The 25,281-nt window shown below is 33.5% G+C and overlaps 1 protein-coding gene across 1 annotated transcript; it reads right to left on the bottom strand.

Annotated features, from left to right (window-relative positions):
• Positions 1-1,035: 1,035 nt before the first annotated feature.
• LOC110683707 (40S ribosomal protein S23) lies at positions 1,036-4,409 on the bottom strand. The gene is made up of 4 exons (XM_021860100.1): positions 4,251-4,409; positions 3,431-3,586; positions 3,217-3,343; positions 1,036-1,356 (listed from the first exon to the last, which is right to left on the bottom strand). The coding sequence occupies exons 1-4, from the start codon at positions 4,253-4,255 to the stop codon at positions 1,216-1,218; spliced, it is 429 nt and encodes a 142-aa protein (XP_021715792.1). The 5' UTR covers positions 4,256-4,409; the 3' UTR covers positions 1,036-1,215.
• Between the last annotated feature and the right edge of the window lie 20,872 nt (positions 4,410-25,281).

Raw genomic sequence — 25,281 nt, 5'->3', positions numbered from 1 at the left:
GTCAGAGGTTACTCGAGTTACAAGGTAAGGGGTTATTTAAGGAGTTCAGTCAGGGGTTACTTGAGTAATTCGGTCAGGGTTAATTAAAGAGTTTGGTCAGGGGTTACTTAGTCAGCGGTTACCTGAGGGTTCATTCAGGGGTTACTTGAAGAATTACTCAGTCTGTAGTTAGTCGGTCAAGGGTTACTTAAGATAGAGGAGGAGAGGAAGGAGAGAAAGGGAAAAGGAGGTAAAGAAACAAGGGCTACATAAATAGGAAGAGACAATAAACAGAAAGGGAAAACGCTCCATAATTAAAATTCTCATTAGAAAATTATTGATACATAAACAACAACAACAACAATAACAACATTATCGATCTATATATAACAATAACGTTATATTTATGGATGCAACAAATACTATATCAAAATACAACAAATTAATTACACATTTACGTTAAATGCAAAACAATACTATTCCGATTCGCTAAATGAAGCGCGCACATCGCGCGCGCGGAAGTCGAAAACTAGTTTATCAAAACAATTTTTCATACAAGTAGCTTGTTCCCAAAGCTCACAAAATAAAAGATTAACGAAACCTATCATAGGCCTTTTTGAAATCAATCTTCACTGCCATCATTCCACTTTTCTATCCATCTCATCGAATGTAGCATTTCTTGCACAAAAATTATATTATTAGTGATTTGATGCTTACGGACAAAGCTAATTGAGTTAGAGAAATCAGAAGAAATCAGATTAGGCTTAATGAGTTAAGAAATTGAGATAATATTAGTTGAAAAATAAGGCCTAAGAGCATCACTTTGAAGCAAACCATAATAGGTGAAGCAACACTTTGGAGCATACCTGAATACAAACGCCTAGTTAAGCATCATCTCTGAGAATGTATGACGGTTAATTCTTGTGTTTTAAAGCAGTTTTTAGAAGATCGAAAGACTTTTTTTTTTTTTTTTTTTTTTAATATGCAAGATCATTAAAAGCTTATCTTGTCAAAATGAATTCTGGAAATTTTCATGACATAGTTAAGAGAAGTATATAAACCAATTGGAAATATAAGCAATAACTAAGAGCATAGAAAATCATCTTGAATAGACACGATAGAACACAAAACAAAGTAGGGAGGGTATCTCTTTCTAAGGATGCTCAGTATTCATTTCAAGACGGTACAAGTTTCATCTGAGTAGGCAAAATTTAAGACAAAACCAACAACCTTAACCTAGGACCTCGGTTTTTCCTTCTTTTCTTTGAACAGAGCTAGAAGAGAGACACCAGCAACCTTGACAACCTTAAATCGGACTCCAGGAATATCTCCCACAGCATGTCCTTTACGACCAAATCCAGCGATCAACACCTCATCCTGCACAAACCACAACTCCTTAAGAATGGAAGGAATAACATAGCTAGATAATGTCAATTTCAAAGTCAAATACAACATAATAAGGTAACAAATATTAGACAAAATTCCACAAACTTCTGCATGATCCACATTTTCAGCATGATCTACACCCAAAGTCCCAAACACAACGTTAAATTACACACATATAACAGAAGACCTTGAATTCTTCTACCAATCAGGTAACTTCTTTAGTAAAAGGGAACAGTTCAGCGCTCTTTGATAAGAAGTATGAATCAGCAATATCTTAGAACAGCTTTTTCTAGATGATTTGCTCGTAAAAAGAAAAAAATCCAACAGTTTATGACTGATCATAATTGCTCAAGCTAATATACTCTCCACCGCAATACTGTTATGATAATCTTAAACCACAAAAATAAAGCTGCACATGTACTGAAAATGAGTGGGAGCATGAGTACTGACAGAAGAATCAGATAAACCAGCACATAAAGAGTGCTAACTATCATGTTTTATATGTTTATGGATAAACTGGGCGCAAGAGTTTATGATAAAAGAAAAGCATTGTTACTAATGTTAAACCTTCAGTATCAGATGCCAGTATTACTCCAAAGATTCACAACAGAATTCGAATGACATTATTTCTACAACAGTTAACAAATAACTACAGATATTTAGACTTTAGAAATGGTTTATTTGCAAAATTTATCCCCCAAAGGCCCCAATAACAGAATTTGGATTTAAACCCGTTTACCGTTTTTCCCACATCACACCACCATATATTTGTATTTACAGCATAAGAAACAGCCACACAACCAACCAACACTGCCACCAATATAGTTTTTCTAACTACCCTCTACCCTCAATACCAAGTCGGTTGCAGAAAGCAGAATCGAGAGAAAAAAGAAACAGATCAGAGAGACGTCAACCGCAGTAGAAGCATCAAATGGGGTTTCTAAAAGAGTTGATGTAATCACAAGAATTCACCATTGAAAGCTGAAGCAAGTACTTGAATACTGGCATGATTAGCAATAGATATTGGGAAGATAACAGATGAGATACATGATTAAAAGTGACGAAGAATGGAGAGATGAGTACGTTTAGTAAGAGCCTGATAGGAAGTTATGATGGAGTGGGACAACAGACGGTGGTCAAATTAGGGGTATAGTTGGGAAACTAATCTGACATTCAGACAGCTGCATATCTTGTATCTTTTCGTCAATAATAGATGATAAAAAGGTGTAGCCACATTAAATCTAATTTTCATATTATGGAGTTTATTCCACCAGCCAATGCTGTGCAACTGGTATCTTCAACTATAGCTCAAGATAATTAGCGAATATGACATTGTTCAACTTATATGGTATAGAAATATTTTTTTTTAATAAGAGAAGCTCAAAAACCTTCAAGCAGTTCAATAATTATATTAACTACATTCACTTGGCCTTGCATTGAAAACATATACACCCTTTAAAAAGGAATAAGGCTTGCTTAAATCATAATATGGAATTGTAATAGGTGCACTCTACCTAGCATGAAGCAACACTATATACTAAAGGTATATATCTATTAAGACCAAATATTCTCTAATGATAACATGTGTTGAGAGAAGGAAGTTTACTGAAGCAGATCAAAAGTATTAAGACTCAGTGGTACACATATGCTTCTACAGACAATATAACGATCAATATTCAGAAAAAGATATATCACATTATCATGTTCTCACACTACAACCTACCAAGAACAATAACCAACAGTTACCGCTAAGTGTGTGTCGAAAGGCACAAAATACCAGCAAATTCACAACCGAGCAATTTATGAACCAGTAAGTGCATATGCTTGCAGACATTAATAAAATCGACTTACATTTTCCTCAATGAAGTTCAAACAACCATCATTGGGAACGAAAGCGGCAATCTTCTTTCCATTCTTAATCAACTGCACACGAGCACACTTTCTGATAGCAGAGTTGGGCTGTTTAGCTTCAATACCACTGCATCAAAAACTCTATGGATAAGTTCTCATACAAAAAAAGCATACATAATAAAAAGTAGTAAGCAGTGAGCTGAAATAATCCTACATCTTTTCCAAAACAATGCCCTTAGCATGGGAAGAGCCAGCGAACGGCTTCTTCCATTCATTTCCAAGATGTGACTTCTTGTAAGACTTGTCAGCCCACCTTTGCCTTCTGCGGTGGGACTTCAACTTGCGAGCAGCTCCCATTCCATGTGTCTTACTGCACAGTAACAATTTCACCCATTTTAACAAGAAAGAAAACTCCATCGAAAGAAAGAAAAAAGGAACAAAAAACAAAGTACAAAATTATACTCCCCAAGCACTTCTCCAAGTTCAACCCAAAGAAGAACCATTACTCTGATTACCGCTAGTCTCGTTTCACACCCATCAAACTCGATTATTCACTCAACTACAGCTCTATTTCCAACACACACATTACCCTAAATTCCATAAATCTCACAAGTCATACCCATCAAATTTGATGAATCCCTCAATCAAAACTCTAATTTCAACACATACAACAATATTATCGTTGTTCAACTACAATTACATAAAATAATCGATACGCCGCACCGGTGCAATATTTACCTAATTTCAATTACTACATAAGTTCATAAACTTATACTTCAATCTAACGCAATAATCTACCTAAACACTTGAATACAACAAATTTGAAAAATTAAAACCCCAATAATTTATTAACAGTAGCATCATTAAAAGTTTGTTAGATTTTCTATACAATACAATGTAGCAAAAAACCAATTTTGAAATGAATATACAAATTATTAAACCCCAAATTAACAGATGAACGAATTGAGAAATTTAATTTGAAGAACAGTAAATCAAGAAAATGAATCAAAGTGCGATTAAAGACAGAGACTAACCCCATGATTGCAAGCTTTGGAGATTCGCGCCGACTGTGGTGAAGAGGCGAGGAAGAAGACGACTGAACTCGGAAGAATGGTGAGCAAACAAAACCCTAATTCCGAGTTTTGGTTTATAAAAGGTTTTTTTGGGCTTTAGAAGTTTCGGCTGAAGTCTATGAGCTTGAAGTAATAGACATTAGACAGTGCTTTAAGGCCCAAATCTTGCTCTCATTACTAGTTGGTCATTATCATAAGCACATTTTCGAATAGACCCGACCCCGTGAACCGAAATCAAAGTGAAGTATGTTTGTGAAATTAATGGCTCGTTTGGCATTGTTGTGTTTTTGTTTTTTTGTTTTTTTTAAAAAAAAATTCCGTATAATATGTACAGTATTATATACTAATTCAAAATGTGGTTAAATATTTAAAATCATAATAATAATTTGAAAAAGGAAAATTTGTTAAAAATAATCCCAACTTTCACGTATTCGCTTTAAATAATCTCAATTTTGGGGTGTATTCTCTCAAAATAGGCCCTAACCGGTTACTAACCTGTTATAATTAAAAACAAATCCAATTTTGTCGGAAATTCATGGGTTAAATTCATGGGTTAATTTACAGTGTTTTGATTTGTTTTTAATTTGTCACCATCGAAATTAACCCATGAATTTAAGACCAGAACTCGATCCACAAAATAATTGTGGAAACACAACAACCGGTTTGCATCCGATAAGTTATAATTTGAATTGAACAAATAAAAAATTAAAATCCAACTTTGACCCCTATCATAGTAGCAATCGATCTTACCAATTAATCTGACTGTAAGTTGATGTGGACCAGAAGAAAGATCATATCTTAGGTAAAGATATTTTCCACAATTGGATAATAGAAATTATCTTCTTTATTATTCTATTTTCATAAATAGAACCTGAATAATACTACATATACTAAGATATATGCAAAATAATTTCTCTCTAAAAAATCACAGTCATTTCTCTTAGGCTCCGTTCACTTCACCTTATTTTTGCTGAATTAAAATTATTTTTACTAGAATTGAAATTATTTTTGCTGAACTTAAATTTATTTTACTGAATTGGAATTATTTTTGTTGAACTTAGATTATTTTTACTGAACTAAAGTTAATTTTACTGAATTGGAATTATCTTTGCCGAACTAAAATTATTTTTACTGATTTTCTATTATACTTCTTCTTTAAGTTTATTGATTTTTACTTAACTAAAATTATTTTTACCGATCTAATATTTTTTCTGAATTGAACTTATTTTTGCTAAATCGAAATTATTTTTACTTAACTGAAATTAATTTTACTTAACTGAAATTATTTTTTATTAAATATTCTTTTTTTTTAAAGATGAAGTGAAAAGAGCCTTAGTTGACAAATATTCCCATACTATAAATATGTTAAGGACAAAATCTTCAACTTTTGGAAATACTAATCATTAGCCATCTAATAGACCTAGCAAAGTTCAGTAAACAATTTTTTTGTTCAGATTTCTGTGATAGTCAATTCAAGTGTACATTACAAATACTCACATCACTTATCTCCTTAATAAGAAACATTTCATCAATCAATCTAACAATTCATGCACACTTACAACAAGAAGACTTAGACCTTGTTCACTTCACCTTTAAAAAATAATATTCAGTAAACATAATTTTAGTTCAGAAAAAATAATTTTAATTCAGTAAAAATAAGTTCAGTTCAACAAAAATAATATCAGTTCAGTAAAAATCAGTAAATGCAAAGAAGAAATATAATAGAGATTCAGTAAAAATATTTTCAGTTCAGCAAAAATAATTTCAGTTCAGTAAAACTAATTTCAATTCAGTAATAATAATTTAAGTTCAGCAAAAATAATTTCAGTTCATTAAAAATAATTTTAGTTCAACAAAAATAAGGTGAAGTGAACAGGGCCTTATTAAAATAAAGTTCTATCATAGAGATCTTCATGTTATTCATTTCTTAAAGTTGTATTTGGATTATTTATTACCACAGATAGAAAACTATTAATAATGCCAAAACAAGTAGCAACCAACTTTATTTTTGTCATCACCTCAAACCTCAAGGAACCCAACGCCTCATAATTACTACATTTCCTGACTTTTTCCTTTTATTTTTTCAAATTATCAACACATTAGAACATCTCCAATGGTTTATTATAAAGACTTGCTGGCAAATTTAAAAAGTATCAAAGTTGTAGCTTGACCATTGGAACTAGACCTGGCAAATGGGTTATTCGGGTCGGGTATGGGTCGGTTCAAAAGGTTATCGGGTCAAGTTCGGGTCGGGTCGGGTCATTTCGGGTCTCGGGTTGATTTCGGGTCGACTGATAATCGGGTCGGGTTGGGTATCGGATCAACACTTCGGGTCGAGTTCGGGTCAGGTCAAGTTTGGGTCGGGTCAGTTCGGGTTGGGTCAATTTTCGGGTCGGGTCAATTTTCGGGTCAAATGTCTCGGGTCAACTTCAGGTCGGGTTATTTCGGGTCTCGGGTCAACTTCGGGTCAGGTCATCTCGGATCGGGTCGTTTCGGGTTTCGGGTCAAGGTCGAGTCAGTTCCACTTCGAGTCGGGTATGGGTCGGGTCGGGTTGATTCGGGTTTTGGGTTAATTTCGGGTCACTGATTTCGGGTCAAGGGTCATGGGTTGGGTCATTCGGGTCGGGTCATCGGGTCTGGGTCAGGATTGCCAGGTCTAATTGGAACCAACATTGGAACACCTGCTTCAATGAGCAACACTGCTTGAAAAATTAAAGAAAGTACTTTTTTTTATTCAAAAAATAATACAGTTGGAATATTATGTGTATTAAATTGTTTGTCATGCAAATTGCTACGAAGTATACGTAGATAATATATACAGTACTTACATATGATATATTTCAGGTTTTTGTTTTGGTATTATCTTAATCACAATCTTTTAAATATTTTTTTTTTCATGAATCAGATTTTTTTTTTTTTGGTGGTATTATTTGTAGACTAAAAAGGTAAACATATTATATATATAAAAAAAAAGCATCTACAATAATCTATGATATATTAGTGAATAAAAAATCATTATGTTATCTTAATTTTAATAAAATATCAAACATAAGAAAATAAAAAGTTGAACAATTGTTTACTGAGGCAAGCTACAAGATGTTGTAGTCAACCAATGTGGAACTTTGTAGCTCGAAACCTTTGTAGTTTAAAAATATGATGTGGCAAGAAAAGCTACAATATGTTGTAGCTTACCATTGGAGATACTCTTATAACCTACAATATTTTACTTGAAGTTTGGGAATAATATATAATCCACATACATTGAACTTGATTATGTTTATTTATTTATTTATTTGTTTGTTTACTATATTAGGTTATTAATTTGTTTAAAAAATTATAATATATAAAACATACTATATAAGAATAATATTATCAATTTTTATATTATTTTTGGATAAAAGTTTACTTTATCCAAAAAAAGAAAATAATTTTAGGACTTGTAGCATATATAAGTGTATATACTTTATTTTACTCTTTAAAGTCAAAATAATATCATGTTTCAAAATTTTGTGCAAATATTTCCTACCATTTATGTTTTGGGAAAAAAAAATATAGAGTATAATAACAACAATTAATCAATATTAATAATATAATTTGCTTGTTGGAATATAATTTTTCCTTTTGTACTTTTTTGACAGGATATTTCTTCCCTCTATTATAAAGAAAATAATTCTAGTAACATATATGAAATTTTGTCATGAACTACCAATTAAAGCGCATGTTTTGAAAACAACTACCTATAAAAATTTTGTTTTAAAAGAACTACCAAAAAATTATAAAAAATTTAAGTAGCTTTATCACTTTAATAATTCCAACTAGAATATTTGGCATGTAGGTTTCACTTTTACCTTTACCTCATAAAATCACCATCTAAATTGACTAAATTACCCTTCTTAAAGATAAAAAGTGTTAAAAAGTGAGACCCAAATGCCGGAGATTCTAGCCAAAATTGTTAGAGTAGTAGTGCTACTTAGACTTCTTACGACTTTGTGGTAGTTCTTTTTTAAAAAAAAATTAATAGGTAGTTGTTTTCAAAACACATGCTTTAATTGGTAGTTGTTGACAAAATTTCCTAACATATATAAGTGTATATACTTTTTTTACACTCGTGAAGTCATTTTAATAATATCATGTGTCCAAATCTGTGCAAAAACTTCTCACCATTTTAGTTTTCAACAAAAAATAATAATTATGATATAATACATAATCTTAACTAATTGATAAAAAAAAATGCTGAGAATACTATTTTTTCTTCCACTTTTACGAAAAGATTTTCCCTCCCTATTTCAATATAATGTGAAAAGTGTATGAGTGCATCAATCGTACAAGTTTTAACCTAAAATTTTCATTTTTTATACATCTATCAATACTGTATACTAAAGTAATCACCAGGAATATTCTAAAATTACACGTGTCACGTTTACATTAAAAAAAATTCCCGCCAAAAGCTTTTTATATTTTTTTTATTATTTTCTTAGCAAATAAAAAGATAATTGATGAAAAAAAAAGGATATACAACCTTATTTCAAAAAAAAAAAAAATATAGCCTAAATAAAAGAACAATAACAACAAATTTAAATAAATAAAATATTAAAATATACACAATCTATAAATAAATACAAACTTATAATAATAAATAAATATTGTGTAATTTTTTACCTGTGAATATTCGAGCATTGCTCGGGTAAAGAACTAGTAAATAATACTAAAGGAAAACCGCTGACATCTTTTTTTTTCAAATTGTACATGTATCAGCATCACCTTTATTTTTTTCCCGCCTAAACTTTTTTTTTCTTTTCATTTTTTTTTTAAAAAAAATCTATTGATTGCAAAGTATTTTAATGCAGTACTATAAACTTTTTAATTTTCAATTTTTCTATACCTTTTCATTTAAGAACCTTTTAAAAAACTTAAGAAAAACAAATATCAACCTTTTTATATACTTCCTCCGTTCTTTATTACTTGACCCGCTTTGACTTTTACACTATTCACCACCCCTCCTTTGACCGTCTTTTGTGAATAATATGTAAGGAAAAATATATTCATGTATGATGTTTTTGGATTCGTCTCAATAAGTTCTATCATAATATATAACTTTTATAATTTTTACTTATGGAGAATTTAAGTTATTGATCGTTAAAGTTTTGCATTGACAAGCGTGATAAAAGAAACAGGTCAAGTAAAAAAGAACAGAGGAAGTACGTGATTATCCCATCTAATTACAAAGTTCGCTAATTTTTATTGTAGACGTGAATTTTCTTTTGTTTATAGTATTTTAATTTTTGTAGTTTGGTTTATGTTAATAATACCGTATGTAATACAAAGATTTTACATATTTTAACTGATATGTGTTTGAAATTTACACAATTATAAATTCTTTTATTATATCCGTGCATCCCACGAGAATTAATCTAGTAGGATATAAAATTCATTGTCTCTAAATTTCTTTAACTTTTTTTAGCCTTAACATCATTCGTATAATACAATTATATTTCATGTTTATTTTATTAAAATGTATTTTTTTTTGGTAAGTTATTATTCAATTAACATGTAAAATTTGTTATAAAATTTAATAATACACGAGACTTAAACTACTCATATACTACACTAGCTTAAGTCATGTGCATCGCACGGTTTTACTTAACCTAAACTACAATGTTAATTTAACAATAATTTAAATAAAAAAATCTGTAATTTTTTCTTTTATTGAAACACATACTTGAATTTCTTTTTAAAAACAATTAAGTTGAATTCAAATGTATATTGATGTCAACATTTTTTTTTAATTTAATTTTATTTTTATGTACAATGTCAAAAGCTATTGATCATTCAACATTTAAAAAATAATAAAAGAAAATTAATTAATGATTAAAGGGTTTTATTTATTAACAAAAATTTAAGTAAATTACTACCCATGCAATGTACCTTTTTTTTTTTTTTAAGAAAATAGCTCAATGCAATGTACTTATATACCCTATTTGTCCCTATCTATTTTGTTGGCATACTTTGACAAGCAAAATGTTTTATAATTTTTTTTATAATTTTTTATTTGTAATGGTTAATAATCAAGTTTTAGTTATTGATTAGTAGTGTTATTATTATAAATAAATCAATAAATATATATACTAAATGAATATTACGGGACATAAATTAATTGTCATGAAGATTTGACCAAATAAATAGGGTAAAATGGCGATTTTCTTTTTAACCAGAGGATAACATGCGTCATCCTTGGTTTCGCCTTTAGTATATAGCTATTAACTAGGTTAATTCTCGTGCCATGCACGGTAATTTTTAATAATCATTTCAAAAAAAGTATTACCAAAAATACGTTACATATAAATGAAGTAGAAAATTATCAAAATTATGTCAAAGAAATTTTTTTTAGTAGCTATTTAAATAATTGTCTTAAAAATATGTCAAATCTTTTTTATTTTAAGTAATAATATCATATAAGATTAGAGGATTATTTTTGTATAAGATTTGTTTCTTTAATAAAATGTTATTAAAAAAAACTAAGGACACACCAAGAGATGACATGTGTCATTGCTGGTGTGTCTTTTAGTATATATATTATTGATTATTGATTTATGATTATAAATAAATCAACAAATATTTATACTAAAAGAATATTATGGGACATAAAGTAATTATCATGAAGATTTGGCCAAAAAAGAGTAAAAATGGCATTTTTTTTTTTTTTTTTACCAAAGGATAACATGTGTTATCCTTGGTTTCTCCTTTAGTATATACTATATTTATGGAACCTCCAAAAAAAATGCATGTAAATGAGAGGATATTAAACTCGATGTCAAAGAAGACAATTAACAATCTCATGCATTAGGTAAAATTAATTATTGCCCCCCACATTATGTGTTTTTCATCTAATTTTTAAAATTTTATATATGCATACATTATGTCATTATATGTGTGGCAAAATTTTGTTAAATTACCGCATACATCACATGTATATAGAATAATGCTAGTTGCCTTGTACAGAGTATGTGAAGTAGCTACATATCATAATTTGTAAATAAACAACCAAATAACAGAATTAAAGGATTTGTTTTCATTAGATATAATTGAGAAAAGAGTCTAACTTTTAATTCATCTAAGTCTAAATTTAGATTCTATGTTGTATTTATGGGTTTAGAAAAGGGTTAAACAATATGATTATCCTTTTTTTTTTAACGGCAATATGGTTATCTCTAACAACACATTATACATCTATGAAACTAGATTACATATCTAGAAAACTAAAGTACATACTTCACATATGGTTATAAGAATGTTAAAAAAAAACTCGGTCTACAAAAAAATAAGAAAAGCATTGAGAAAACTCGGTCTACACAAATCGAGATTTTTACTTCACATAATTGAGAAAACTCGGTCTGCACTTTAGTTAACACTATGGTTATCCAAAACTCGGTCTACACAAAAATAAGAAAAGCATTGTTAAATGTAATATGGTAAAAAAAATATATATATTAATTAAATATCATTGTTATAAAATAAATAAAATAAAAATTGCATTGTTAATTATCTAAATGTGATCAAACTAAAAAAAATTAAGAGAAAATATAAGAATGTTAAAAATAAATAAAAAAAACAAAACAAAACAAAATTCCCTTCGGAAAAAAAAGAAAAAAAGAATACAAAGGGAGAGAAAAATACATGTGATTATTTTACTAAAAATGCAAAGAAATATAATTATCATTAAAATCAAATTTAGTTTAATAAAAAGATTAACCGTGAAGTTACAATAATCAAGCTCTCAAATTTCTTGAATTCGACCATAGTATGACAACTCTGCATCGACAGGTGATTTATCCTTAGCACTTGCAAACTCTCTTGATGATGCCACAAGCGTTATACCACTGTTTTGGGTGGAGGAAGATTTCAAATCTTGACCCTCGGTCCAAAAAGTGTACCCATTGATGTCATATCCCTCAAATGAACGAACATCATCCCTAGGACCGTACGCAAGCCACCGTAATGTATCGGTCACATTAGTATCATTCAATCGACTCATTACTCGATCACGAAACCAATTAACAAACCTCTTATTATGCAACTGCATAAGTGCTCTTTCACCTTTCGATGGAAATTCGTCACGCAAACTAGCTATGTGCTCGTCTAAATATGGGTGCACATCTGAAACATGGTGCAACACATAAAGGTGTGCTTGTAAGAACTGATCTCGATTAGGTAACATTCGTTTCGACCCAATTGTGCCATGACCATCAAGTCTACCTTCATGTCGAGAAGTATGAAGACCAATAGGTTGAGCAAGGGCTATGTAGTCTGCCACAAAGTTACCTATCTCCACACCCACGGTCCCTTGCATCATACTTCCTTCAGGGTGAGCCCGGTTCCGTACGTTATCTTGTAATGTACCCATGTGTCTTTCAAAAGGGTATCACCGCCTCATGAACATTAGACCGCACAACTTAATCTCATGCACCAAATGAAGAACCAGATGAACCATTACGTCAAAAAATGAGGGTGGGAAATACATCTCAAATTTGCACAAAATCACAACCACATCTGCTTGTAAAGCATCTAGTGTACAAGGATCAAGAACTTTGCTACAAATTGTATTGAAAAAAGCACAAAGGCTTGTAATCGCTTCCCTCATGTGCTTCGGTAGAATACCACGGATTGCAATCGGTAGGAATACTTGCATCATAATGTGACAATCATGGGATTTCATACTTGTCAGCTTCAATTCTTCATTCAAGGTTACAAATCTTTTCATGTTAGATGAGTACCCTGATGGAACCTTAATGCCGTACAGACATGCACAAAAAATACGTTTCTCTACCCTTGACAATGTATAGCAAGCCGGGGGCCCTTTTCATACTTCCCTTTACCCTCAACTTTCTTCTTTGACGCATCTTTGGCCTTTCCCTTGCTCTTCTCCTTCCCTTTTTTCGAAACATTTTCATCTTCTTTTTTCGGTTCCTTCGCCTTTCTAACCTTTTCTTCAGGCCACAATTCTGGACGAATCCCCATCTCTTTCAAATCTAACCGTGCACCCTTTCCATCCTATGTTTTTCCTTGGATATTCATAAGCGTTCTCAAAAGAGCATCACACACATTCTTCTCTATATGCATCACATCAAGACAGTGCCTAACATCATGTTCTCTCCAGTACGGAAGCTTCCAAAAGATTGATTCTTTCTTAAATAGAGCAGTTGAGACCACAATTTTTTTTTTCTGATTTTCCAAACACCGTTCGTATCCCTTTCACACAAGCACAAATCTCAGCACCAGTCAATGATCTAGGCGCAGTATCCTCTTCCACTGTTCCATCGAAAGCCTTTTTCTGCCTACGGTACGGGTGATCACGCCTAAGGAACCTTTGAGTCCGCAAGTAGACATCTTTGCGAGAATGAGTAAGGTATACGCTTGATGTGTCATCAATACATATGGGGCATGCTTTTTTCCCTTTGACCTTCTACCCACACAAGTTTCCATATGCAGGGAAGTCATTCATGGTCCACATAAGGGCTGCACGCAATGTGAACATCTCGTTCTGATGAGCATCGAAAACGGAAATCCCTTCGTCCCACATCTTTCTCAAGTCGTTAATAAGCGGCACAAGGTAAACATCTATGTCGTTTCCAGGTTGCCTAGGCCCCGTTATTAGCAATGAAAGCATTACATACTTACGTTTCATGCACAGCCAAGGAGGCAAATTATAAATCACTAATAGTACCGGCCATGTGCTGTGTTGGGTACTAAGAGTGCCAAATGGATTCATCCCGTCCGTACACAACCCAAGCCTTAAAATACTGACTTCATCACCAAATTTCTCAAACTTCAAATCAATGTTCTTCCACTGTGGAGAGTCAGCTGGATGCTTTAGCATTCTGTTTTTCTTTCTTCCCTCTGCATGCCACCTCAAGTTTTTAGCGTCTTTTGGTATTGAGAACAGACACTTAAACCTTGGAATAAGATACCACGGCACCTTAGCAGGAGGTCCCCCCGTACCAGGATTGCAACTCATGCACTTGTAGCGCGACCGCTTGCATCGTGGACACTCCTGCAATTGTTCATACTCATTTCGATACAGAATACAATCATTAGGACATGCATGTATCTTCTTATACTCCAAACCAAAGGGACACATGAGCTTCTTTGCGTAATAGTAAGACTTAGGAATTTCATTCCCATCAGGCAACATATCACTTAATGCGATCAACAAAGAAGTAAAACTAATGTTCGTCCACCCATGCTTTGACTTAATGTTGAAAAGAGTTAGCACGACCGATAGTTTGGAATATTTTTTGCACTCAGGATACAAAGGCTTTTTGGAAGCCTCTGATAATAACTCAAACACTCCACCTTCAACACCATGAAACATCTCATCTACTTGTTCATCCTCGACCTCACCCGCCTGATCATCATCGGCTACATCCTCACCATTATCAACAATATAGTCATCATTCTCGTATTCCTCGGTCCACATGAATCTCATTGCTTCTAACACGCACATCATTCCGATCAAGATCCTCACTGTACTTTCCACTTTCTCCGTGCCAAATCCACATATGGTATAAATGCCTAAACCCACAACATAAGACATGATCTCTAATGATTTCAACACTATCGACCACATTCACATCATTACAATCAACACAAGGACAATAAAGGCCTTTGCCACCCAGTTTGCATTGATAAGCTAAAGCCCTCTCACAAAACTCTTGAACCCCATTTCAAACTTCCAATGTATCGCGTCTACCATACATCCAACCACGATCCTTATCCATTTAGTAAATTGTCTCTAAACATATATAGCAACATATAATGAATAATTTGTAATTGCTACATATTTTATGTAAATCAAATTCAAGTACAAAACGTGAATATACCATTCATATAGTGAAAAATGCATGTTTCCAAAGGATCCTTATCACTCCAACCTAACTCATCCTTGAATGTCTACTCTCACTAGTGAATGTATGTCAACTTTCCAATTTTAAGGAAAATCCGGCAGCATTTCCCCCTAGTTCTCCAAGTACACGATGTAGATAATTAATTATCCATATATGTACTTAGAGAACATAGTGAGGAAATGGTAAGCCAAGATGTTCCTTAAAATCTAAAAGAAAACATACATTCACCACCTAAGTGAGAGTACACATTCAAGAGCAGTTCCAACCGGGGACTATTCAAGACTTTCTTCTAATGAGAAAGCCTTGAATGGGTATCTAGGCATATGATGATGCATGTATTCTATATGTTGTTGTATTTATTTGCAATTAAACAATACACAAGTTGCAATTTCATGAATAAACTTTTATTAAATGGATAAATAGAAAGAAATATAGCTTAGTAAAGTTTATAAGTCATACCAATATAGCAACTACCCACTTGAGCTCAATATGTAGTCCTCAAGCTAAACTCGTGTTTCAATTCACATATGAATCTATATATTAAAAAAAACAAAAAACAAAAATTAGGTTAAATATTATGTATGTACAATTTCTTTCTCATAACATGTCAACTAATTTATTTCTAAGCTAAAACACATCATTCATCGAACTAACAAATTGCTAAACTATGTATTCACTACTTTGTTCAAAATTCATTTTAATTATTCAAAATTGCTAAACTAACAAGGTTACTAATCTCTAATTTTTTCAAAATTACCCATTCAAAACAACTTAAAATTAACCATTAAAACATTCCAAAATTAAACTAATTTAGTAACAAGGTTACTAATCTCTAATTTAATAAAAAAAACAACCATCAAAACAACATTTAAATTAACCATTTAAACATTCCAAAATTCAACTAATTTAATACTAAGGTTTCTAATCTCTAATTTATTCAAAATTACCCATCAAAATAACTTAAAACTAATCATTATAACAAACCAAATTTCAACTAATTAAGTAACAAGGCTAATATTCTCTACTTTATTCAAAATTACACATCAAAATAAATTAAATTAACCATTAAAACATACTAATATCCAACTAAATGAGTATCAAGGTTACTAATTTCTAATATTTTCACAATTTCCCATTAAAAAATCCAATAATTGATAAAAATTGAAGTAAAATTATATTCTAACCTAAATTTTAATTTGCCTAACAATTCTTCAACATGCAAAACAAATTAATATAAGTACATAATTGGAAAATTATTGTGCATAAAGAAAAAAAAAATTATACCTAAAACACTCAAATTATTGTAGTTTAATGTAGCTTGAAGGGAGGAGAGATGGAGCAGCCGTGGTCGGTGGTGCGGTGGCGCGGCGGCAACCTTCAGGGCGGTGGCGCGGCGTTACATCCATGGAATGAAGAGGGAAAAGAAGAGATGAGGTCGGTGGAGGGGGTTGAGGGGAGAAACAGAACGGCAGGGGGAGAAAGAGAAGGGCAGGGGATACGGCGGTGTTGGTGGCCGGCGACGGTGGCGGCAAGAGTGCAAATGATGTGAGGGGTTTCGCAGGTGAGTGCTTGCGGGAATCCAACAGTGAAGAGAAGCAGCCGAAATGAATGAAAGAGAAAGAGAAGGAAGAAGAAAGAGGCGGGTTTTTTTTTTCTTAAAATGGCACCGGTTCAAACCGGTGCCCTTTGTATTTTTGGCACCGGTTTGAGCTGAACCAGTGCCATTGCTCTTGTTCTAAAATCCCGCCCATTTTTAGGCTGAATTTTGCCACTGGTTTGGCCTGAACCAGTGGCATTTGGGGGTTGCCTATTTGTATTTTTCTACTAGTGATTTCGTCAATATATTAAAACAAAAAGCGTTAATAATGTACACAAAATTTGGGTTAATCAATGGTAAATAGTGGTGTCAATCAAGAAATTGTTCAAGTCGAGTATATTTTAAATTTGAATCATGCTAAAATATTGTGTTTGACCATATATAAGTTAAAATTAAATTCAAGTTTTTTTGGTTTGGTTGGATTGAGTTAGTTTTTAACACCTCTACCCGTAAGTGCATAAATTTAACTATAGGTAATGATTAGACAATAGGTTAACATAGTTTCTAATTTTAAAGACAGACATAAAGAGATTAAGAGAAAAGATAATGAAAGAAGGAGAAATACCCCAATGTCATAACGAACAAAAACTCCTGCTGGTGGCAAAAAATTGATAGCAATAACTCTACTAATGTTCCCACAACCATTCACCCTTATTTTTTTATTTTTATTTTTATTTTAATTTTATTTTATTTTTTAATTTATAAATGTGTATATTGTGGGTTGCAAATTGTTAATTAAAAGCAATAACATTAATTTAATTGCAATTAAAGAGCATTGTTTTTGCCTAGTTGTTTATGGCACTCCTCTTTTCATGGATCCTTGCTAAAGCATAAGGGAAGGATAATACAACATCAATTTGAAATTGGATTTTAATCAAATATCTATCTATTACATTACATCTATACTAGGTCTTTATATGCCGTTGCGTACATTAATCATTAATTGTAATAGTTTACATTATTAGTTTTAAATAATAACCGACTTTGTAAAAGAAATAAAATGTCTAATGTATGGAAAACTTTAAACTAATGGATAAAAGTAAACCAGCCAATTATATGATAATTATTTACAAATTAAAAAGATTAAAATTTTACGGAGTATATATATTGGTTTAGTAGCTACCCACTCAACACAACCAACAATAATGTTCAATTCTTTATAAATAAAATTGGAGCATGGTCATACATGAGGGAAGGATTTAAAAAAATTGAGATAGTTATTTGAGTGATTAGGATTGATGGAGAAGTAATTATTGGATCAAACAATTGAGAATTGATACTATTTTAACACAATGATTGAAAAGCGATTGACTTGTAATGTACGTAGATTGACTTATTATATCCCTAAATTTAGCTTAGGGATTAGTTGGCCTCATTTTTGGTTTTCAGTTTCCTTTTTTTTTTTATATTTAAAACCAAAAATCAAAAACAAGAAACAAGAACGAAAAAGGTGTTTTCACTATTCTGTTGTCAGTTTTCAAAGTTATCATGGTTTTAATAAGTTTAAATAATTTTTGATTCATTATGGGACATATATCATATACTTTTAAAAAACAAAAAACCAAAAAACAGAAAACCATAGCAATGCCAAACGAACCCTTAGTTATAAATTTTGATTAAACTATCACAAATGGTAATTCAATTTTTTTTTTTATTTTTTTGGTGAAATTCAATTTGTTTAATTAGCAAGTCAGTTATTTATTTAATACTAGATTAGAACCCGTGCAATGCACGATATATGTAAAATATATTTTTATAATTTGTACAACTTTTAAAAAGTGGATAAATATAAATAAGAACTATGTACACACCTTGTACAAAAATAATTGTATTTTTAAAAATTTTAAATTTTCATCAAAATTATTGTATAATATTGTTCAATGTCGCCTAATACTTATTTCAATGTAGGAGTCTAATTGTTAGTGTGCTACTTAAAATTATTTTATTTTGTAGGGATAAATTGGTAGGTTGTAGTTGTAATTTCTAATATTCAAATTTCAAAATTATTAAATATTATAGCCCCACTAAAAAAAGATGACACCATCCTTGAATTTAGATAGAATTTTTTTTTATTATGAGAGTGACATGTGGACAATAATCACGTCAATAATGTTTTGTTTTATTAACTAGTTTTTGGGCCCGGGCGATGTCCCGGGTTATTACATGAAACTAACTGATCATTAATATACATTTGAATTTATGATTTAATTTTCTTGTAATTAAATTTGTTATTCATATTGTCATTTGCTACATATTAATATTTTGTATTCAAAAAATTAAATAGAGAATCACATAGCTTGGTAGTAAGACATTTAGTTCTTGAATTAGGATTTGCGAGTTCAAATCTTGTGGAGAACTTTTTTTTTTTTTTTTTTTATAGATATTATGAGTGCATGACATGTAATGAAAATCAATGGAAGAGAGAGCCACGTGGCGTTATGAGTACTTGAATGGATGACGTGGCATAGTGAGGGGAGCTTCCGTGACACGTGGATGTTGTTAGAAACGCCTTTTTAATATATTATATAGATATAGATATAGATAGATAGTTAATAAAATTTGTACTTAAAAAAACATTCATTTATACACCAAACAGTTGTACATAAAAATGTTTATATTTTAGTTTTCTCTATAATTCTCTCTCTGAGTTTTTCCCTTCAAAGCTCCCTAGAATCCTTTTCTACTGCCTTATGGTCATCGAAGATTAACCTTCACGCGAGGGCGTGTGGGACTCCGGGAATCAACTGGTGGTGAAGGACTCTTTGTGCCTCCATTATGGAGGATCGATGAGGTTACAATTAATTAGTAACCCTTCCTTATCAGTGGACTTAGTTACTAAACAACTAAAGGATACTGAGATGCAAGGTATGGTTCAACCAATTCAATGAGTTCGACGTCTGACATTAACCAAGCAATGACTAAATCTAATCTATCATTTCGAGAAGTGGAGCAAACTTATCACAAATGGTTTGATGAGGCATGAAAAATCATCATGACTTCTATAGAATGGGAAGATCCTGAGGTAGATCCTCCTAGTGGGCAACATGTTGTTCAATTCCCTAGAGAAAGCTTGGAAAAATTACGTAACCCATGGAAGCTAACCCTAATGGGTAAATGCATGGGATTGAATGTTAGGCCATCGTTCATGACGCAATGTACTCGGGCTATGTGGAAACCTAAAGGCTCTCTTGAGGTTATTGATATAGGAAAAGGTGTGTATCTCTTTAGATTTTCTCTTCAAGATGATTATGAAAAAGCCTTGTTTGGGGAGCCTTGGTTCATTCAAGATCATTACCTCATGATAACCGTACCCAATGGATCCCTAATTTTAGGCCATCCATGAACCCTTTTGGTCTAATAACGGTTTGGATCCATTTTCCTGGACTGCCGATTGAATATTACGATAAAGAAGCCCTTTTCCAAATTGCTAAGGCTATGGGTAAACCAATTCGACTGGATATTTCCACAAATCAGATAACAAAGGCTAGGTATGCACGAGTATGCATTGAATTGAATGCTAAATCCCCCTTGATCTCAAAGGTTTGGGTGGGTGATCAATGGCAAGCTATTGAATACGAAAACATTCACATCATTTGCTTTGTTTGTGGAAGAATTGGACACGCAAAAGTTAACTGTACCCACGTGTCTACAATGCCTCTTTGGATCCCAATAATCCCATAAGTTAACCTGCCATACCAACTTCTCAAAAGTTACTGGGTATGGCTAAAAATGCAAACAACGTGGATGACAGAATTGCAGATCTTACAGACCAACCCCACACGGATATTGGACCATGGTCCATTGTCATGAATAGAAAAACCCCATCAAGGAGAGCCCAGCTCACCACGAAAAACGGAAAACAAATTGCTACAAACCAAATTATGGAAAAAGCACCAAAGCAAAAGCAATTAAAAAACTTCGTTGCCAATTCCCAAGGTAATAAGTGGAGGGTCTTATTATAGGAAAATAAAGAAAAATAAATAGTGGAGAAACGAAGTGCCAATGCAATTTCACAAAACAAAGAAACAATCATGAACTCTACTTCTGCATACGTGCAAAGCCTCCAAAAACCATTGACACCCATTATCAATCATAGGCATGCAACCAATGAAGAGCAGCACTTCAATCAAAACACACTTCACACAAGTAATAAACCCCATGCTAGTACTTATACCCACGAAAACTCCTCAACTTCTTATCACATCAAAACTATTGAAAAATTGCCTTTCAACAATGGAATAGAAGAACAATCAGGAACCATCAACCACCCTCTCAATGGCAATCACCCCATTGACACCACCATCCCCAACTCTGATGGAACTGGACCCTCCAAGTCCGGAACCAGCACCGTCACCCAAAAAACAACTCGATCACTGACCCTAACCCTAGCAACGTCTGCTTCAATTCCACCACCAATGACCAGACACAAACTTACCAGAGAAAGAACCCGATCTCCAACCGATCGTCAATCAGCCACAGGCAACCGTTTTCACCATTCCCAAGGACACACTTGTCGACTCCACTACTAGGAATTCTGAAAATCCCACCAAAGAGAAGCCAAATAATCCCATCTTCAAACATAACTCTGTTCCGCCCAACCCCTGCAAGATGGGGTGCAACTTTACCTTCACCTCCGAATGCAGAGAGAGTTCCACAGCCGCAAGTATCCATGCAAGACATATCCAATAAGCACCAATGGATCTTGAATCAATTGATAGGGCGAGTTTCAGAATCGGACCTCCAAAATTCATCCCACCACAACGAAATCTGTTACTGTAGACATCTAAAAATGTCTCACCAAAACCAAACCCGATGATGAACAACCTTTCACCGTCACTATTGGTCGGGTTCAGTATTTAATCCCGAGAGTGCTTAAAAAATCGTATTTGATTAAATTCATATTTTTGAACAGTCCATGAATTAGTCTTGATGTTTGGTAAAAGCATAGTTTCAGCCCAAACTTATTATTTAATTTTAGCCCAAATCTTTTTTTATTTTATTGTTTTATTATTTATTTTTGGCCCAAACCTTTTATTTATTTTTATTTAATTATTTTCTTATTTTAGCCCAAATAATAATAAGTCAGAAAAGGCCCGAAATTATCAATCGGCACTTAAAATGCCGAATAAAATTAGGGTTAAAAATGTATTTAGAAGGAAAAACAGGCTGGAATTTCCCGCGCCACGGCAGGTACCTACCGTGTCACGGGAATCCTTCCCGTCTGACGGTGGGATTTCCCGTGACACGGGAAGTTTGTCGTGACACGGGACATTCCGTGTCTTTTCCGCGTAAACCCTTAACGCATTTTCTATCCCGTTTTCTGAAAATTTCCCGCGTCACACCAAAAATGTACCGTGACACGGGAAAATGTGCCGTCTGACGGTGGGACTTCCCGTGTCACGGTACAGTTTGCCGTGTCACGGGATACTTTTTTAGGGTTTTTATCATTTTAGGGTTCCGTGTGCTCCCTCAACACATTTTCCCTATAAATACCCCCTCATTTCTGATGTACGGGGCAACGAGTAATTCTCTTATTTTATTTTCTCTCTAATCTGCTTTAGCTTAAACACTAGCCTACCATTTTCTACTTCAAAATTCCTTCTTCAAGTACTCAAAGGAGTCCATACTTTACTCGTGGTTCTATCCTTAAGCCAAGGCGTGAAAGGTAGAACTGTTTGAGGGTTTGGCCCCAAATCTACCTTACTTAATTTAATTTCATTTAATTATTGTTTTATTATTTTCTTGAAGTTACTAACTCGTTTATTATTTTGTAGTTGCAAACAAACAGAATCAAAGTAAGGATCATGCTCCTTTTATTCCTATTGTTTTTCTAACGATTTTATGTTGTTGGAATTGTGATTAAATTGGTTTTGATGTTAATGTTGTTCTATTATTTTATTGATCACTATATTGCATGTTTAAAGGGAATATGTAATTGGAAATCACGACTAATAAGATAATTTGGACAACCGGTTTAGGTTCCTTTTTAATCTTGTTGTTTAATCAAGTGATCACGATATTTTAGAATTATGTGTGCATTAATATTCAACCAATTTAGCCTAATAATAGTTTGGAGCGAATTGAATATTTTGTTTGTATGCCTTTGAGATCGCAGGAATCTTTTTTCACTATAAGTATTGAGTAGAGGCCAATACGAGCGAATGTGACTCCATGACTCACTTCGTACCATCATCCCTGATCCTCCTTTCGTGGTTCCGAACCATACGGAGTTAGTAATCTCATGGATTATGAATGGGGTGTAACCTTCACGGGTCAATCGTTGTTGCCTATCATTGTCCCTTTTCGTGGTTGCCTTATAATGATTCGTGAACGGTTTACAAGTTCCTTAAAAACTTGTTGGCGGCTCCCTACTTTATTTGTCCCTAATCGTTGTCCCTAATCGTAATGTCAATTCCTACTTCCTATGAGTGCCAAGCATATTCACAACATGCTTTAACGTAGGCGCACTTCGAACGACGCCTACAATTTGGCGACTCCACTGGGAAGGATTCTTAATTATTTATCGATTTGAGTGATCGGTATTTAATTAAGATGAGTGGATGAGACTTGAAAGATTCTTGAAAAAATATTCCTGTGTTAATTTGGCATTTTTGCATCTGCATAGACGTTTTAACGTCGCATTCAGGTCTGTCCCGTAGGAAAAATTGGATAACTTGGTTGCGCACGAAGGAAAACAGGGCACCAGTCAGATCTTCTGACTGCCGTGCCACGGCAAAATCTGCCGTGTCACGGTATAGTGCACCGTTTGACGGTGCACAGTACTGTGACACGGGAAATTTTGCCGTGTCACGGCAGTCCTAAAATCAGTCCGGTGGCTTATTTTCTTTCCTCACAGTCGACGTCCTTCGATTTTTCTGAAAAAACGTATGTGTTCTACATGCGTCTTAGCCCCGGGGGATTTAATCTCTATCGACCCAAAAACGCTCATGGCAATAAGGGTTCATCCGAGTTATTAAATCCACCCAAACCATGGAGTCGAGTTTGATTTCATCACGAACTCGCGGAGCCGCCCGTTGGCATACACCCTCAAGGGAGGCTGCCTTGCTAACGCGTCCAAACTCTTAACCATGGTATCCTTTTGACACCCGAAGCTTGACCAATAGTTGAACATAGATCTTGACTCTAGGTGGCGAACTTTTTTACATCATTATGCCTAAATGCTATGTGGTTGTTTGGTACTAACCTTCATGTGTTTGCTTTTTTTGTTTAACCCATGACCAAGGGTTTTTATTCTCACATAGTAATTAGTACGGACCTAAAATCGGTTAGAATCTGGAAAAATCACAAAACTGACCTAGAACTGCGCACCGTGTCATGGCATGTTCTGCTGCGCCACGGTGAACAGTGCCGTGACACGGGGCTGTCTACCGTCTGACGGTAGACTGCACCGTGTCACGACAGTCTGCACCGTGACGCGGTGCCCAGGAAAGGTGTCATGTCAGTCTTTTTTCGATTTTTGTGCTTACATATGTGAATGATGTGTCCAGTTTGGTGTCATGTCAAAACATGCGTCTATAACCTCACTTAATCACTCACATATCGTGTTCACACACTTTTTTTTTCTTTAAGTCGTGCACCACTTTTTTTTTTTACCGTATTTTTGGGAAGTCTTGTTTTTGTGTCGTTTTTTTTTCAGAGTAAGTTGGATGGTATCCTCCCATATGTTTTTTTTTTTTTAAAAAAATAAATAAATAATTAAAATAAAAGTAGAATTGCAAAACTATAAATTTTTTTAATAAACTTTTTTTTTTCCTTTTTTCTTTTTAATCCGGATGGGTTAAGGTTAAGTTTGGTCATTAAAGGTGTGTTTGTTTCGGTGTCACAACACTTGGTCAAGAAGCAGGGGTAGATTGTTACGGTTCGAGTCCATACCTCAACAACCTCTTATACCAAAGAGGCGTACAAGGAAACCACCTCAATCATCTCCACAAGATCCATCTCCAGCCTACTTTCAACCAATGGCCACTAAGGAAGACATCGAGAACCTCAACACGACAATTGAAAGATTGTCTGACATGATGCAGACACTCACCACTAGAGTCAGCACGGTGGAACAAGACAATCAAAACAATGTCACTACTGCTGCAATGGACGAGATTAAGGAACAGATGAGCAAGATTTCTGAAGATTTCACTTATGTGGAACAACCTGTCACCTCTTCGTCCATAAGAGACAAGCTTCCTGAGAAGTTTTCCACTGCTGACATTCCCAAATTCAAGCCTACTGATAATTCGCTTTTCCATTTGAAGGCTTTTTCTGCAACCATGGCTCTTAAGGGAGTTGATGTGACACTCTTCCCTACAGTGTTCCCTCTTTCCTTAGAGCATGCCTGTCAACAGTGGTTCTATTCTTTGGAATCCAAACATGTCGCGACCTGGGAGGATGTTGCTGAAAGCTTTGTGAATCGTTACAAGTGTAACATCCAGGCCAAGACTTCTGAAAGTGAAATCTCTATTCTCAAATAGAAAGAGAA

Source organism: Chenopodium quinoa, unplaced genomic scaffold, assembly GCF_001683475.1.
Source record: "Chenopodium quinoa cultivar QQ74 unplaced genomic scaffold, ASM168347v1, whole genome shotgun sequence".
Lineage (NCBI taxonomy): Eukaryota > Viridiplantae > Streptophyta > Magnoliopsida > Caryophyllales > Amaranthaceae > Chenopodium > Chenopodium quinoa.
Note: the sequence above shows the minus strand (reverse complement) of the source record. Positions and strands in the feature narration are given on the sequence as shown.